Consider the following 18,281-nt stretch of genomic DNA (forward strand, 5'->3'; position numbering starts at 1 on the left):
GAAGCGATTCTATTCACAAGTTGTTAAATACAGCAGAAGATACTGCTACTGAACACAAGAAATGCAAAGTGACTGTTTTCAGGGACAGAGAAAAGGAGACTAAAAGCACCTATATATGTGCAATGGAAGGAAGAAAATTTGCATTGCACTGAAAATTTAGATTTCATGTTATTATTCACTCCATGTCAACCTCTGATCTGACCAATGCTGGTGCAGGCTGAATCAAAGCCTTGATGGAGGCAGCAAGAAAAAGAGTGAGCTCCTTACAGCAGTGTACACAGGCAAGGCTGTATACTGACAAGAAACAAGCAACAAGGCTGCATCATTTCCCGGGTGCTATTCCACAGCCAGGTGAGAAATCATGACCCTCTCATGAAATCCTCAGCCAAGTCCTCCAGAGGGAGGACAGTGCACAGGGTGGAAGAACCCAGCAGTGGAAGGAGCTGAAAAGGGACATAAATCCACAAGGAAAGCAGAAATAAAGAAACATAAAAATCTTCTCACCTCTGTCATGATTTGATTTTTTTTTTAATTTGCTGTATCACTCAGGACTTCAAAATACTTTTTTAAAGGGTGAAAAGTAAACATTGTGCCTTGTTTGGAGTCCTGGTGGGAAGGCAGCCTCAAAGTGCTGCATCACAGTGGCTATGCTAAAAGCAGATAAAATCACTGCTAAAAGAAGATAAATCGTATACTATTATTTGGAATTAAGTTTTCATTTGTGTTAACTAATTCCAGTGAAATTGTAGAGGTTTGTTTCTGACCATGCACAGGGGGATCGCAAGGTGAATTAGGACACTCTCCAGAAGTCTCCTGCGCCCAATACTTCTTAAAAGAGGTTTTTTCTTTTATTTTGCTGTTTTGGGACAGGAAAGGGTGCTTTCCTTTTTGACACTAAAATGACATTCAAAATAACAGATTTCTGGCCTGTATGATGAGGGTTTAGATTTTTATTTTATCAGCCTTTTGTCAGAGGTTCTTCTACCCTGTGTGTTTTTCAGATTGAGAGAATTTGAGTGAGAATTCTGTAACAGACTGAGGCTCTGATTTTTCATCTGACCATGGGATACCAAGCAAGATGTTACACAGTCTGGGAATTTTTTCTTCTAGGAAGACCAGCTCCTTGACCTCTCTTTGCTGTAGAGTATGTACACGAACTGAAGCAGAATGGAAAGAAGAGAAAACTCAACAGCAGGACATGAAGATGTGTTTCAAACTCCTAGCCTGCCTGTCAATTATTTAGTAACAGCCAATTTTTTTTTCTACTGTTCTTTTTCACATTTGATACTCACACAAAAACCATTAACTGCAGAAAGGAGGAGTTTGTCAGAGAGAGACATTTTGAGTCTTGAAAATGCTGAAAAGCAGCACCTTGCACAGACAGCTGTAGGGGAGAGTGGTAAAAGTCAGCTGGTGCTCAGGCAAGAGTCAAGTTTGCTGAAGCACCCAGGTGAAGCACAGCCTGCCTCTCAGAGAAAACTATGGAAAGTGATTCCAGCTTCTTCATTTTTTGTCCTATCACTGAATGCAACAGAATTCATATCAACAAGTTACAATGAGAGAACATATAATAGCAAACTTCACAGCACTGCTGATTTTTTTTTTTTTTAATTATACATTAAGGATATGATTGATGTGCCTGAATTACATGTGTTGTACTATAGAGAGATTCAAATGCAGAACTGCAGATATTGAGAGAAAGCTGTGGCTGAATCCACAGTTTTAAAAGAAAGTCAGAGAATACTATCCTAGAACAAAGAATTATTTAAGAATATTCGAAAGTATAACATACACACCAGCCCTCAAGAAGTCACTCCTAATCTTCCTCTTCTTTGTTTCCCTCACCCCCATGCTTATTTTCTGTCTGGTCTCCTCACCATTTAAATTGCTGGTCACTTGGAGGATCAAAGCTGCTATTTTGAGTCACTTAACCTACAGCTAATCTCACTGTTGCTTGCCTGTTTAAGTAGAATTAGTTGGCTCTGCTGCACCTAATGGTTAACAAGGAGTCTGACAGTAAGTCTTTGGCTATATTACAGAACGTGCACTTCAGAACTTGTATAATGAGCAGTTTTAGCTGGTTTTGACATTAATTCTTAGAGAATTGAGGGATATGTGACTTGATGAATGATGAACTAATCAGTCTGGTTGAAACAGAAGCATTGCTTTTCATTCTGGAAACCAAATGGAAAATAAATTTTTTAAAGCAAGGAACAGCAATTTCCAACATAAACTAGCAAGTAGACCTTTTGCATCTATAAATGATTTATTAACATGATACCTAAGCAGAGTTAATAAAAAACTTCCTTTGGACATGTGTTATGGTTGATCTGTATCAGGAAAAATCTGAATAAAAAGCCCCCTAGTTTTACTTGTTTGAATTTTTTTCAGAACTGTGAAATCAAAGACCTTGGTGCCTGTGCCTCATCTCCAACCAGGAGACCGCCCTTTCCTGAACTCACCACCAGCCAAATAGCTTTCAGCAGTGTTTATTTTTTGAAATGGAGACATTTTTTCCACCGTTCTTGACATTATCAACACCATTACCAAAGCACCACGAGAAAAAAATGCTTCCTAAGTAAGCAAAGTTACCTATGTGCCCAACAGCATTCTTTTTCACAGATTCAAAGACAGGTCCCTATTCTGTGTTGAAACATCAGAATGCAATGGCCACTACTTAAATATCAAATTTTTAGTACTCGGGTTGAGATGACCTGGTCTAAATAGATCACGAAACACCAGGTTGGAAAGGACCACAAGGACCATCTGCTCCAACCTCCTTGGCAAAAGCACAGTGAAGAGAAGACAGCCCAACTCCCTGCAAAACTGATAGCCAACTCAATGCTGCTTCTTTTAATAAACATAACAGTGCAAAATGTCTACAGAAAATATCTTCTTTGTTCTCATGGATCTGGAACCAAGGAGTATATAAAGTTATGTAACAGTGGTTAAGTACTGCCTGCCCAGAGCTGAGATCTCAATGTCATAAATGTTCACTGAAAAAAAGTCGTAGTTCAAAAAGATCTTTTAGACTAGAAATGTACCAAAAAAGTAACACACAGAAGACAAGGTATTCAGAGTTCTTCTACTTAATATATCACGCTAATTTAATTACCAATTTCAGTAAGATTATTACTGGTGCTATTTCAGTGTTGTACAAACTAGTATCTTACCATCAGCTACTTTCAGCCAAGAATTCTCATTACCATAAAACACAAAGTAAATCAAAGCCTGTAGTAGGAATAGCACACTACCACATGTATCTCAACCATTTCACACACAAGCTGTATGTTCACCTTAAATGTACATTTGCTTTTCAGTAACTGCTGCAATGTGTTCAAGCAGACCAGTTACGGAGAATTTCAACCGTAACACAACCCAAGAACTATATCAGGATTGTGTCAAAATTTCTAACAGGGTAGCAGAAACTACTTCAACCCAGTTCAAGATGCTCTGTTTTCATGTGGGAACAGAAATTTTCTGATATTCTCAGAACAATTCTATTATTTCATCACTCTAGAACAGAGGGATTAGAAGATTGTTTTGATGCTGCCAATAATATTCCACACACATGTTGCACTGCACTGATCTGGTACAAGGGAACTGAGAGGCAATAATAGAGACAAAACACGTTTCTGAAATGCTTATTGATCTGAATCATACGAGCACAGCCAAAACATTACACAACATTTCCTAACCCACAGAAATCAGTACCTGCAACATGAAGACATTCACTTGATGCCAAAGTGAAAATCTAGATTTTTAACCCCTACATGATACCCTCAAAAAAGCTCCAGTGTGTTAGAGGTTTTGTGTTAGTTTTGTCAAGACACTTTAAGAAACTCCCATTCAGTTTACTGCACACTGGGTGGAAGGAGGACAAAAACATTAGACAGGCAGAGTTTTGGAAGGCACAAACATAAAAAGGTTCTGGCAAAATGTTCATAGGGTAAGTAGGGAAATCAGAAAGCTGTTTTACATTCATGTATATATTTGCATACTGTAGTTGCTGGCAGAGTACAGAAGTTACTAAATAATTTTTAAAATAATGGGCTAGAATTTTTTTAATTTTGGTATATTCACAGAAGAAGCAGGAAAATGATGGAACAAGCAAAATGGGCCAACAGAACTATTTCGCCAGGGAAAATGCACTGAGCAGCTTCTGTGTTTGTGTTTGTAATGAAGTTGGCATAGTTCTTGATTACAGACTTTTTAAAATTTATTATAGACTGAAAGTCAAACATCATCATTTATTATAGGTCAGTTTTCTTTAACTGGAACTAAATCTGTGAGAAGGCATGCAAATGTCTGGTTTTGAATCATATACCACAACACAAAAATATTGCATGGCTTTCCATGACATCCTCAGATTCTGAATTTTTTGGCAAGAGACAAGTTAATCCCTCTTAGAATATTCAGCTGGCCATCATGATGTTTTACATTTCAGCATTCACAACTGTTTTAAGCATTTGACTGTCAAAAGCAACCATGACATTAGTAATCAGACTCTCAGACAAATATTTTCAAGAAACTACGGTTTTAAAGAAACAAGGTAAGCAAAAGCTGACTCGGTGTTTAAGTAGGAGTTGTGACTTGACAGTAATTTTTTTGAGTTCATTGACAAGTGCTCTCACTGTATATCATACTTTTCTTGCTTAAATTTTCTACCATTTTTTGGATTTTACATTCCTAGAAGAAATACCAGCTTTTTGACACAGGTGAGTAGGAAGAGAATGTTATTTGGAGCTGTTGCAATTAATCAGGCAGAAAACATGTGGACTGTACTGACACAAAACAACCTTCACTTCCTTAAACATAATGTGTAATACTATGAGGAATAACACATTATGCCATGCAAACACTGGGAGCAAAACCTGAATTCTTTTCTGTGCACAATTCATCAGGATCAGGTAATTCTTGTCACAGTATTATGGACTGAGACAATTCCATATTAAAATATTTTTAATTCTTCTCACATGAGAGGAAGCGTCACTAAAAGAACAAATGACAGTACTAGGAAAGGTATTGATAATAAACTGGCTAAAGGAGACATGACTGCATAGGGCTCAAAGAGGTAATAAAATCAGAGGGAGATTATTACTGTTGATCCACTGGGATCAGTTTTGAAACTGATTTAACATTTTAGCTTTAAAACCTGGCATGAAAATAAATGCACACACATAAAATGTGTAGATACTACAAAGCTGAAAAGCAGCAGTAACAGCAGGGAAGACTGGAATATCAAACATACAGAAATGACTAAACTGAAGACTATAGTAACAGAAATCAGATCACACTTAACAGTGTAAAATGTAAATACCTTCCTGGTGAGTGTAACAGCAGAAACCTCTCTTATACACCAGCAGCTTATCAATTGTAAGTGATAGAAATGGATCTGAGTATACCAAATCATTATTTTACATCTGTACCTTTAAACTGTGATGGAACCATGGCTCTTGGTTTCACTGGGAGAAACATTCTAGCAGAGTGAGAAATACTGCAGCTAGAACACAAGTTCTTTCCAAAATGTCATCTCATATAATGTTTACAAACCTTGACAATAAAATTTTACAGGTTGTCTGACAACTCTAAGATTAAACAACTTGAAGAATGACCATACTCAAAATTGTCATGAAACACTATTTTGAAAGTTCTTATCTACAGAAGAAATCTTTAAAATTTTGACTTTCATATAAAGAAACTCCAATCAGACTACCAAATATGCCAAAATCACATTAATTGTCGCTCCTATAATATGAACCAAACCAAAACCAAGTAGTAATGGTGGCACAGAAATTTAGCGCTTTTTTATCACTACTAAACTCTTTAAATAAGATGCACACAAAGAATCGTTATATTCTCCAGTTCTTTCTATTTTGCAACACTGACCACTGATCAAAACCAGTCTTTGAAATACACCTCATGTGGATTTCTTATTTATTGTGGTCTGCAAACCAACTTGCCTTTTTGGAAATATTCATAATCTTAGAGCTTGGCTATTACTACACGTACAGTATCAGAGACAAAATTAACCTGAACTCAAACTCCACAGCTCTACTGCTCCGCCATAAAATTGAAAATATGCCCACCACATGAAATTACACAGTGTTTATTTTTCACTATGCCTGTGCTCCACTTTCTTCATATATTAAATGAGGATATGATAAGCTATCTCCTACTTCCCAAAGTGTTTAGAACTCCAATATACCTAAATGGGATGCTCAGTTGACCCTATTCAGCACCTCATTGTCAAGAATTACTGTGAGACAACTTTCAGCTCTTGCTCGTTTGGTTTTGCAGAGCTTTGTAAAGCTCTCGTGGCTTCTGCTTTATCACTGTGTCCGTGTGGCCCTCTGTAAAGTCACCTCTTTTCAGTCTCTGAGCCAGCCCTGCAAAAGCAGCTGTACAAAGATTTTGATGTACCAGATTAATCAGTACGGAAGCAGTTCTGGTAACAATTTCTCTTTGGTTAATTAAAAATACTGCAGCATATAGACAAGAAAGCACATTAAAAATGAAGCATGCTTGTATAAATATAAAACATTTATATGCAAAATTAGCTTTAAATCAGCTCATGATATCTCTAGCATTTGAGGAGGATTGTGCACATATCCTCTTTTCAGAAGATCACTCCCCTAGAAATCAAAACTGCACTTTTATCCTTTAGCACAGGAATATTTAAATTTTTATTAAAGCAAATCTTAGAAAAAGCAATAGCTCAATTAATAGATAAGCCCCTATCATGTTTAAATCACAACAAAAATATTATCATTTGAGGGGAATAATATGAAAACAATACAATAATTCTTACAAAACAGAAATCAAGGAAAGAATAGAACTATATCCTGAAAGCTCTCATCCTATAAGGCATTCAGAATATGTTTGGGCAGGTTCAACCTGTAATATAATCTTTATTCCAACCAAAAGGCAAGGAAACATGAGGGAATAAGCCAGACCAGGCTTGAAGCATATGTCTACAGTTTCTCTACCGTGTCATGCAAAAACAGACAAATGACATAAATAGTTCAGTATGTATTTTTTGCTTTTGTTGTTGTTAGAAAACAAACAAACCATATTGAAAGGCATGATCCAAATATAATAAGCTCTGTGACATTGGCATAAAACTCCTGACAGCAACAGACTAAGGGAGGAACCGTAGCCAGAGGCTACAAAGGAAGAAATGCATTTGTTCTAAACATATCCCAGTATATCCAGTACTTGCAGTAGCTTGGCAGAAAAGCATCTCAGAAATTTTAAAATAATTAGAAAAATAAAGAGTGTAAACTGTTTGCTCAAACAGTAAAATTACACATATTAAGAATAAAATGTTATGGGAAAAGCCTTTGTATTCAAATTGCATATGTCAAAATTACTTCCTTTGACATAATGCAAAAAGCTCAATGCTTGCCTTAAAAAAAAAAACACAAATATATGTTTTAAAAAGTATCTTGGAAAGAAACTTAAGGGCTGAATTTTCAGCTCTTAAACTTAAGCAGAACTCTAAAGGAGCTGCACTCAAATAAAAGTAAATTCCTCTCTGTGCTAGCTCAACTTCCTATATGAAGAAGACATAACTTTTTTGCCACTACTGTAGCAGATCAGATTTTAGCCCTTCCTCCCTTTTTCCCCTTCTCTAAGCCACTGTTTTCTCTTGGTACCTTTCTAATGCCCTTTTCCAGGACTTCACACACTGTATCTGATTAAGAATTACTGAGTTACAGTGGCAGCGATCTCACTGCTTCCTGCTGCATGAGGAAATGCTAAAGGCTGCCCCCCAATAGCTAATAAAGAAAAACTGAACAGCACAAACATCGCGGCACCTGAGTCAATAAAGATTTTAATACAACTTTTCAGATAAAGCTCCACAAGGTCTTGCTTCCCTGACCCCAACCACAGAACCTTCCACAACTGAACCAAGCCTGACCTCATGCAAGCATCTGCTTGGTAAGCAGTATCCTAATTTGCAGGATGTTAAGTGACCTATTTTTTTTCCTCATTTAAGAAGTTAAAAGCCAGCAGTATTTTGCTGTTATTGAAAAGGAACACAAGGTAGGCTTCTTTACCAATGCAACAACAGCTCTTCTAGAAATGCAAGAGGGAAATGCAAGACAGAAATGCAAGAGGGACTGAAAAACAGCTTCAATGCAGACAAGGTTATTTGGACTAATACTTCCTTAACTGTCCTTCCAGGAACCAGATTCTTGCCCTGATTATCATATATCATATGATATGATATCATATGTTATTATGATAAGATATCTTGCAAGGTTATCACACTTTACTATGAAAAAAAGGAAGTACTTTTAGTGGTTGAGGCAACAGCCATTCAACTCAGAAATTCAAACATTAAATTTCTACTTGTCAGATCTGAAAGTTCAGCTACTTAAGATATTTTCACTCCAGACCCACCAAATATTCACTGCAAATAATGCTCTAGCAAGAAACCAGGTTTTAAAACACTTCTTAATAATACATTCAGGCATCTCAGTGTTGCAGTTTTATATGAACACTGCAGGAATATCTGACTTTAATGCCAAGTTATTGTTACTTATTTGTGCAATGACTAATCTACATGACATTTGAAGTCAGATAATGATAATGAATTTGTTCAGTGCAGTTTCTAATCTTATGTAATCAAATAATATAAACTTAATTGTATTTCAAATATTAAAAAGGAAGCAAAGGGCACATAAAATAAAGGCATTTCATGAAGGAACTTGAGGAACACACAAGGCATTCATAAATAAAAACTGGAGACCCTATGAAAAGAGGTAGTTCTGAAATAAAGACTGTGTTCACACAGATAATTAAATGGAAGGTCTGTAGAAGACAAAATGAGGCAGATAGCTTCCATATTAAAAAATTCTTGAGAATAACAAAGACTCTATCACACAACTGCCATCCTCATTTCTGCCTGCAGCATTCTGAACTTAATAAACAACAACAAAATTACTGAAATGCAATTACCAACTCTATCTTGGTCACCAAACAAAGAGCTAATTACACCCTCAGAACCACAGCCACTGAGACAAAAAATTCAGAAATAAGAAAATTTTTTTTGTCCTACTTTCCTGATGTTGATTTTGGATATCAAAGAAAGCAGTAGGAAAAATATTTCCAGGTCTAAAATGATCAGAAGAGAATGAGTCTAAAATTATAGCTTAACTTACATAAAAACAGCTTGTAAATGGGAATGTTTTGTCCTCAAAAGAAGTTATTACATTCTGTGAACACCTCCTACTTCAGTAAACATTGAAACAGACCTCATGCCAGGGCTATGACTGTTCTAACATAGACCTTTCTTCTGTGAACACCAAAGAAGTCATATCAAGCTTTATGCCACAGGCAGCAGGAGCTCTTGAAAAGTTCCATCACATGTAGCATCCTCTGAGTGTTGCTTTAAACATTGTTACTTGGAAGGGAAGACCACCAGTTTTTCTACAGAAAACTTCAGATATTAATAATATTCTTCTTAAGAGTTAAAAAGGACCCTTTCCAATTAAACTCTATTTCTTGTCTCTCTCTTTCATTTTCACTTTTAGGAAGGTTCACACACTTCTGTTTTATGACAATCACAACCAATTCCTACCTAAGGGAGATTACATACCATCTGGCAGATTGCTCACATCCGTCTGCCTTCCGAGCAACCTCATCCAGAAGGTGCACAAACCAACATGAAAAAAATATCAACTCTTCATCGACACGATCCTCCTTTTCCTGAGTCTCCTTTCTAGTATGGGAGAACTAGTGCCAGCTAAAGGACAGTTAGGGACTCAGAAAGAAAGGAGGGTTGCAGGCCTTGTTCTGCCAGCCTTCCTCAGCTGGCAATAATCAACAACCTCCTTTGCTGGGAGGTCAAACATTAAAGGTGAAGGTTTTACTGTAAGCTGAGGATATCATACATTTATGACACTCCAACTGTTTCTCATGCCCTTTCTTTAGAATCACATTGCTAGATAACCCAAGTACATCAAGGGATGTAGGGCAGAAACAGGCACAACATAATGAACAATGTTTTTATTGAAAAGACTGGCTTAAAGCGACTTCCTACTACTCCCTTTAAGATTGAAGAATTGACCCAGGTTAGTTAAAAGTAAAGTTCCTTCTCACTTGGCCTGGTGTCCCTGTTCAGTTCCCTGCACAGTGCCACAAGCCTTTGTTTCAGCAGAGAAGAAGGAATGCCTGGAGCTTGGGGAGAGAGGAACAATGGGAGAAATAAGGTCTAAAGATACATTTGTAAAGGCACCTCTGCTGAAAGGACTGCTCAAGGCTTCTATCGCTTAAGGGGCTGGTTTTAGGGCTTTTAAACTCCTCCTGCTCAAATGACACAGAATATACATATAGGTCCCTTCCAGCTCAGTCACCCACTATGCAGCTTTCACTCAGATTAACACTGCCATGAGACACTCCAAGAAACCATTTGCCTTCTCCATACTGTACAGCCAGCGTGATCCACTAGCTCTTGGCACTTCAGGCATCTGTGGGCCTTTTATTTCAAAATACTTCTAGGTCATGGCAAGCTCCTTTGGAAATCCTACCGATGAATTGCAGTCAAAGAGCATTAACCTCATGCAGCCCTCAGAGCAGGTCAGGTGCCACCCTGAGGGCACACTTTGAGAGCAGCTGCCAGTGTTTGTACCATACGAGGTCACAGGGCAGAATGAAGGCCCAGATAACCTTTGTATCCAGCCCCTCCTCAGGGGGAAAATGGAGCGGAAACAACTCTCCTACCTTTGTCACAGAATACCTCGTAAGGAAGCACTGGCTTACTAAACACTCACTAAAATAACTTTCTGTCCTGCAGTCCTCCATGTAAAACTAAACCATGCCACATTTCAAAGCAATACATTTTCAGTAACTATCAAAATAATCCAATGTTATTTTTTCCTTATTTTTCTAGCCCTGTTTCCTTCACTCTCAGCACTTTGTAAGGACATCTTCATGTGTGTATTCCACATTATGTCTGTTGCAAAGTTTGGTAAACACTTAAAATACGAGGTTGCTTTCTTTGAAACCCACAATGAGGGCTCACTTTACCAAGGGCCAGAGCACTTGGCTCATCCTTGCGCCAACTCAACTCAGACACACCACGCAATGCAGCTAACTCCCAAGATGGGCCTTCCACCCCTAAATTTTCCACTTAAGCAAATTAATGATCAGTAAAGACGGGATACACCCAGAAGACAGAAAACCACTTATTCAGCAAGTCAAAAATGGATACGCTGGCACTGAAACTTACAGTTGAAAGTGAAATGCATCCTACAAAGGATACCAGATTTCAGCTGCCTGCTGACACTAAATATTTCAGGGATGTCCCTAAGATGATTTCTACTTAGGACAAATAGAACCTCCTTGTTAAAAGCAGAATCCGGCTTGATAGGGAATAGGCAGTTCTTTTATGTCTCTAATGGATTTATTCCCTTATGCTCAGTATTTCTCAGAAAGGATGTCACTTCCTCGGAGAATTCTGCTGCTCTACATTTTAAGAGCTCAAATGTTCCAGTGAAGCTCAGCTTAAATTTCAGAAGCTGACATAGAAAATCAAAAGAGAAGAATAAGAACAGGTATCTGGTGGTTTAGAATGCTAAAATCCTTCCAACTAAAAGACAGCAGCAACCAGAAATCCAGAAATATCCTGATGGAGCTAACTGTAATCTCACATATTTTCTGGAAGTGGGTGTGTTTATGCTTTGCATGCCTCTTTTCACACGCAAAAGACAACACCTGACATGTATGTAACTTAAAGAGTTTGCCCTATAGTCTTAACTATCCTCCCATAAACTTAACCAACAAAAATAGTAATTAACACAGGTGTTTCATAATCTTCCCAAAATATTTTCTTAGTAAGAAGGTAACTAAGGATTGCTTTACCATTCAGTAGAAAAAGATGACTGTTTAATGTGGGTGTGTGCCAATATACGGAAACTATTTTAAATGAATATTTTTGCAGTGGTCTGGAGGATCATGAGTCTAAATGTTGAACACTCCCTAGCTGCAAATTGGTTCTGCCCTAAATCAGTGTGCAACCCTGCACAGAATAAATAGGTGGAGGAAAGAAAGTCAAGAGGAAAATTATTTAAGCACATTAACACTTATAATTCTCTACTTTTCAAGAAGATGTAATGCCCCAAATTAAATTTAGGACAGAGACAGACTTAGATGCACCCTTACTAAGGGGCTGCCTCGGAAGACAGCACAAAAGGCAGCAGCACAGACAGTGCAGGGGTGTGCAAAGCCACCAGTGGCACACTGAGTGTGCCCCAGACAAGCTCCTGTCCAGAGGCATCTTCTGCAATTCTCAGGGAAAATTTCCTCTTGTGGCAAACAGGCCTTCTCCAGTCTTTTTTCACTCTAAAGGATTTAGACAAAACTGAGAATTTCTACTTGACATAAAACTGAGAGGAAACCTGCTTCACAAATAAAATCATAAAGGTGTTATAGGAAAAACAATTGTTTTGTGTTTGTGGTAACACAACATGCATAAAGAAAGTGTAGCTACCTAGCTGAAACTGAGAAGAGTTTTACACTTTACTGCAGTTCACACCTGGGTATCTGATAATGCATGCAAACATAAGCTTTTAACATATGCCATAAGGAATTAAGTAACAACACATCCTTGAAAATAAAATTAATATTAATGCATATAGAGACTTGTTTCAAAGGGGGGAAAGAAAAACAAAAGAAAGGTGCTAAAAATATATAAAAATAAAAGACAAATGTTGTTGATTCCTAACAAATGGGAAATCTTAACCTGTATGATGCTACAATTTGCAGAAGACTGGCACAAGATAACACCTGGCCTAAAAGCAAGCAGCACTTCATTGGTACAAATTGTAATTGAAGATATCAGGGTGAGGTATAAGCTTCCCAAAGAAGTTGTGAATTTGTGAGAGATACAAGTATGTACTTTCTTTCTCATTTTGAACAGCTGCACATAGATTTAACTCAGATGAAGTTTTCTTTCTGAAGCTAGCCTTGGAGCTCTCAACATCACTTGGCAGTGCCAGTGCTAGTGAATTCATACCAATGACAAAAACTAAGACACTAAAGAAAAGGCCATTTTGTTTACATTCTCAGCCATCATTTAGCTACCAGGTAAATTACCACAAAATTTGTTCACAGAAATTAATTAGTCAGAAATGAAAAATTATGCAAGATTTCTGTTCTGACTGATGTTATCTCAAAAACATTGGATCTCACATTCGTTGAAACTAAAAAGAGGATACAACCTGAGAAAACATGAAGAATACCCTAGAAATGGTCGTATTAATTTTATTTTTAGCCAGCAGCTTTTCTTTTTCTTAATTTCATTAGGAATCAGGAGATAGCTTCAAAAACACCAAACAATTGATCTGCACAATTCTATTAATATCTAGATTATAATTTCCTTCCCACTATAAATCCATCCTGCAATTCAATAACACCAGTGCAGAAATAGCATTCAAATTTGGAACTGAAAACCTGAAAAACAGAAATTTAAGTAATGCTGAAGTTGTTTGTATTTGACATTTCAGAATCTTGGCCAATGTACTTCAGGAAAGGAAAGTGTCTTGCATTTGACATCAGAGTGGTTGGCACAAAAACAGCTACTGTAATCAGCATCGCTCCCAAACAAAACTAATTGACAACTAAAAAGTGATTGACGCTAGAAGAGGAGTGACACACTTAGAAGAAAAACAGAAATACCATTTTCAAAAAGTACAAAAACATTCACAGAAAATCAAAAATTCCCATCAAAGTACACCGCTATGAATGATTAATATGAAAATCTATCCTGAAAGAACTGGGGCACTAAAAGGAAACAAAACAAAGCAATCTGCTATCTTACTGTGTGAATAGAACCTTGACCAAAACATGCCTAAAGCACGGTTTCTAGTTCAGTAGCAACAACCCAGATCAAATCCTGATGCACACTGGCTATTCATTTGAAACACCACTACTGCAGCTGCTACATTAATCCAGCTTTTAGCACTATTTCCTCCTTCTTCTCCAACATCCTTTGCTGTGTGCAAGGCACTCCCAAAAAAGGATGTGGCCACCATGGTTAAGCCTTCAGGAAAAGAGCATTAGTGGCATTTAGATGATGTGTTTTCTTTTCCTTTCTTTTGCTTTACCAGTTGCAAACATCTTAATAAAAATAACAGTGAAACGGGTCTCATTTCAAAGGCTGATCATTTAACATATACTCAAGTGCTCTTTACATTTTTAATCTTACCCAACATGCCTTTATAAACAGGCATTGTATTACAGCAGCACTAATGATAAAATGCCAAAGTGGCATTTAGAAATTTATGAACATGAAGTTCACTGGCAATGCCACAAAACAAACAAAAAAGGACCAAGAATGTATTTTGGTAAAAAAATCATATTAATAAACATGCAAGCATAAAAATTAGCATATTTTTTTCAACTGCAATGCTACTATTTTCATCCCAAATTTCACATCAGCACCTACTTAATCTTGGGGACACTACTGTTTGTGGATGGAAAGAAACATCACATCTGTTGCACATTACATACTAGCAGTACTGAATTACAAAGATTTTGATCTGTTTGGAGGGAAAGGTAGGAGGAATCTGTTCTTCTGGAAATAGTTACTACTCCATAGGCAGATTTACTGGGTAAAAGATCTGGCAACAGTAGATAGTGTCTCACCAATTTACCTACAAACACATTTTAAGGATTAGATCCAAATTAAATTGAAAGCAAAACCTTTCACATCAGGTCCTAAGCAAAAAAAAACTAAAACAAGGAAGAGGCAGAAATTACACAATTCAAATCTTCAATACTCAAAGAAAGTACTCTGGGTTTTTCCATGAGATATTATCACACAAAGTTGTCTTTAGCAGGTAGACACAGCTCTTCAGCAAACTAGCAGACTTCAAACTATTCCAGAAGAGTGATTTGCACTTGAGCATCAGCCCACCAGCTCTCTCGTGAGAAGACACAGTTTCAAAGGAAATAAAACACAACCCAGTAACACACCAAAACAAACCACAATACACCTTTTGGATAAAAAAACCACAACCCTAAAACTGCCCCCACTCTTCCCACACACCTTTTTTGCAGTGAAGCAGCCAAGTGGGAACAGTAAAAGAGGACATGGTTAGTACAGACCCTAATTAAGCCTGATAGACGGATGTATCAAACAAGCTCATTCTGCCAACTTAATGATTCAGCTTAAAGAACTGGGAGATTTCCTCCTGACTTCTGTCAGAGTCAAGTGCATCTGTTGAGTGCATTTGAAGATTCTGCCTCTTGTAAGATAACCTTGTTCTCTGCACACAGGAATTACCATGGAGTTCAGCAGAGAATGATATATCAAAGAAAAGATGAGGCTAGTTTTGTGGAAAAATCAATCACGGTCTCCAGAAAAGCTAGACACAAATGACTTAATATTTTTCCTGTGAACACATATATATAAATATATATATGTATACATACATATACACACTAAGGGAAAGATAAGTATCACAGTGGAAGTACTTCTATTCATTTAGCTGCCCTCACTTTATTTTAAATATTTTATCCTTAAGTCCAAAAGAAAATGCTGAAAAAAAACTTCACAGCAGAAAGTTGTGTGTTTTCAGCTTCGGTATAAATCAGACAGATTCATGAAGAAACAAAATTTGACCTTTCAATAAATCTGTTCAAAGTTGATCACATTTCACAAACAGGTTTCCAGTTTTGCTTTTATAAATTATGGATCATTAACTCTCAAACACATCAGCGTGCGAGGTTCATGAGATGCTTTTTGAGGTTCATTCATTGTACGTATGCCTCTGACCATATGTACAAGTTTACCAACAGCTCCAATAACCACAACATACAGAGAGATTGATTCTATGGGGCTGACTATCACAGCAAGGACTTGTTAGCAGCTTAAAATCACTAACAGGAAGTAGTTTCACTCCATCAAGTAACTCTCCATAACTCTAACAGGAATTTGGAGCTCTAATTACTTACCTGTGAACATAATGCAACTGATGGACTGAATCAATGGCTATCACCATTTCAGCCAAATAAAAGCGAGCCATATCTTCAGGGAGTCTGTCCTCAAACTTGCTGAGCAATGTAAGCAGGTCTCCTCCAACATAGTAATCCATAACCAGGTACTAAGGAGTGGGAAGGATGAAAGAACAGTGTGAGGGGGGAAATAATCACAATTTACTGAGTGAATAAAAGACTAAATACTCACTGAAGCATAAAAATTAATTAATTGCAAAAATTATTATGGACATAAAAAAACCTAACCAAGTTGCTTAGGTGCTCTGAAAACAGTAGTCAGTTTAACATTTAGCCTACTTGAATATTTTTCCTATTTATACCTCCACAAATACCAAAAGCCTCATGACAAAACAGTACCAACTTCATCCCATCACCAGTCCCACCATCAAACATGAAATATTTAGATCCTTTGGATTTGGATCCTTTGGATCCCTTCCCTTAAGAAAACGGCACCCTTTGCTGGAATGCTAAATGAGTAAGGATTAAAGTACAGACCTATAAAAATGAAACAAGTGTGTTAATTTGTAATCTCATTTACCTTGCCCTAATTTCCAAGACTTCCCCTCCCCTTTTTCCCTACCAGCTTTTTTTCCCACTAAGTAAATTACTTTGGAGAGTAAAGTTTTTGGACTATTCAGATTAAGGCAAAGTCTGAGAGACTTCCAACGACCCACAGCATAATTCCAGAAACTGTTGACATTACACATGATACAGGACCTGGCAACATAAAATACATGTCACCTTCTCTAATTGAAAGGATGGAGAAAAAAAGTTATTTCTTATGTATTAATGAAACATAAAACTAGCCAGCCATAAAAGTGGATGCAAAGATTTTAAAGAAATCAGAGCCTTTCTGCATTTTACTGTATATAAAGAATAAAATGCCACTTCTTTTAGCAACATAGTTAAAATGACTGGAAAAAGTGAAACTTAAGTGTGAAAATCAGGACTGATATATTTTAGTTTAGTTTAGTTTGTTTTAATTATGAAACAGCACCTGAGGGGCAAATGGGGAAAAGAAAAAAAAATCAAATTAATTACAGCTAACAAACAAATTATAAACATTCTAATTTAACATGTAGTGCTACATTATTACCTTCAAACATCATTGTGGACAGGTTAATTAGAACCACAGAATATCCTGAGCTGGAAGGGACCCACAAAGATCACTGAAGTCCAGCTCCTGGCCCTTCACAGCACAGCTCCAAGAATCAAATTTGCACTAGACTACCTGAAAGGTTTTGCTTAGAGCTCCAGCCTGTTTCCAGGAAGGCAGCCTATCTGCATTTGAAGCAGTGACTCTGAAGAAGACCATAAATAATAAAAAAAGGAAAATGTAATAATGTATACCTTGATTTGTTTCTTTAAAATCCTGAAAACGCAACCCAAAGGGACTATTTATATTAGTTCCTCTCACATGTTTGCCTTTCCCATTTTCAGACAAAGACACTAAAATATGAAGGAAAAAAATCCGTAAAATTATGCCAGCTCTAGGGAAGATGAGGGGCAGGCAGAAATCTTACATCTGTTTCTTTTCCCTCATATTTTCCATAACAATAAAGGTGATGAACAAAGATTTTAACAGCTTGATACAGAATAATGTGGGCATACTCATTGATTCCAAGTGCATAAGAAAGCACAAAAGGCATTTCCACAAGATTTTAAATGTGTTGATAGTCAAATTTTCATCTGTTGCTTTCTGAACAGAATACTAATCTTCTTAAATTATGCTCACAATCCTTATAGAAGATAAGTATCTTCTATTCAGTGGCGCTCCCACGCTCCTTCTGGAACAAGATTGATTGTATTAGTTTCTTGTGTTTTACAGTTTTAGAAAATGCATTAAGCCCTTGGAACTTCGGATATTTATTATTAAATGCATTGCACAGACATCTCCAAGAGCTGAACTTATTGCTTTGAAAGTGTATTAAAAAAACCCTTCAGATTCTCCTAACTGATGTGGGATCTCTGCACTCATTCTTCAGCACTTTCAGAACCTCTGCAACTCAGCTACTGGATATAGCAAAATAATGGAATTTTAGCTCTTAAAACACAGGATTCTGAACCTCCTCCTATGGTTGCAAAAGCAACATAGTAGCCTAATGACACTGAAACCTTCAATTCCTTGAATGAGCCAACACTTAAACTGTAACTCATGGTATTAGGCTGTGAAAATGAATACAGGAGAGGAATGACAGTTAAACCTAAAAACTACATTTTCCATTAAAAAATTCCATCCAATGGCCAATGTCAAATATCCACATCCTTATAAA

At 37.0% G+C, this 18,281-nt stretch overlaps 1 protein-coding gene across 7 annotated transcripts in view; it reads right to left on the reverse strand.

Moving 5' to 3' along the window:
- The window catches only part of CDC42BPA (CDC42 binding protein kinase alpha), a 186,436-nt gene that overhangs the window by 95,967 nt on the left and 72,188 nt on the right, over positions 1-18,281 (reverse strand). For all 7 annotated transcript variants that reach the window (XM_066316304.1, XM_066316311.1, XM_066316309.1 and 4 more), the window contains exon 6: positions 15,967-16,115. In XM_066316304.1, the coding sequence (XP_066172401.1) occupies positions 15,967-16,115 (149 nt within the window). The remainder of the gene's footprint in view (positions 1-15,966; positions 16,116-18,281) is intronic.

Source organism: Sylvia atricapilla, chromosome 3 (assembly GCF_009819655.1).
Source record: "Sylvia atricapilla isolate bSylAtr1 chromosome 3, bSylAtr1.pri, whole genome shotgun sequence".
NCBI classification, from domain to species: Eukaryota; Metazoa; Chordata; class Aves; order Passeriformes; family Sylviidae; genus Sylvia; species Sylvia atricapilla.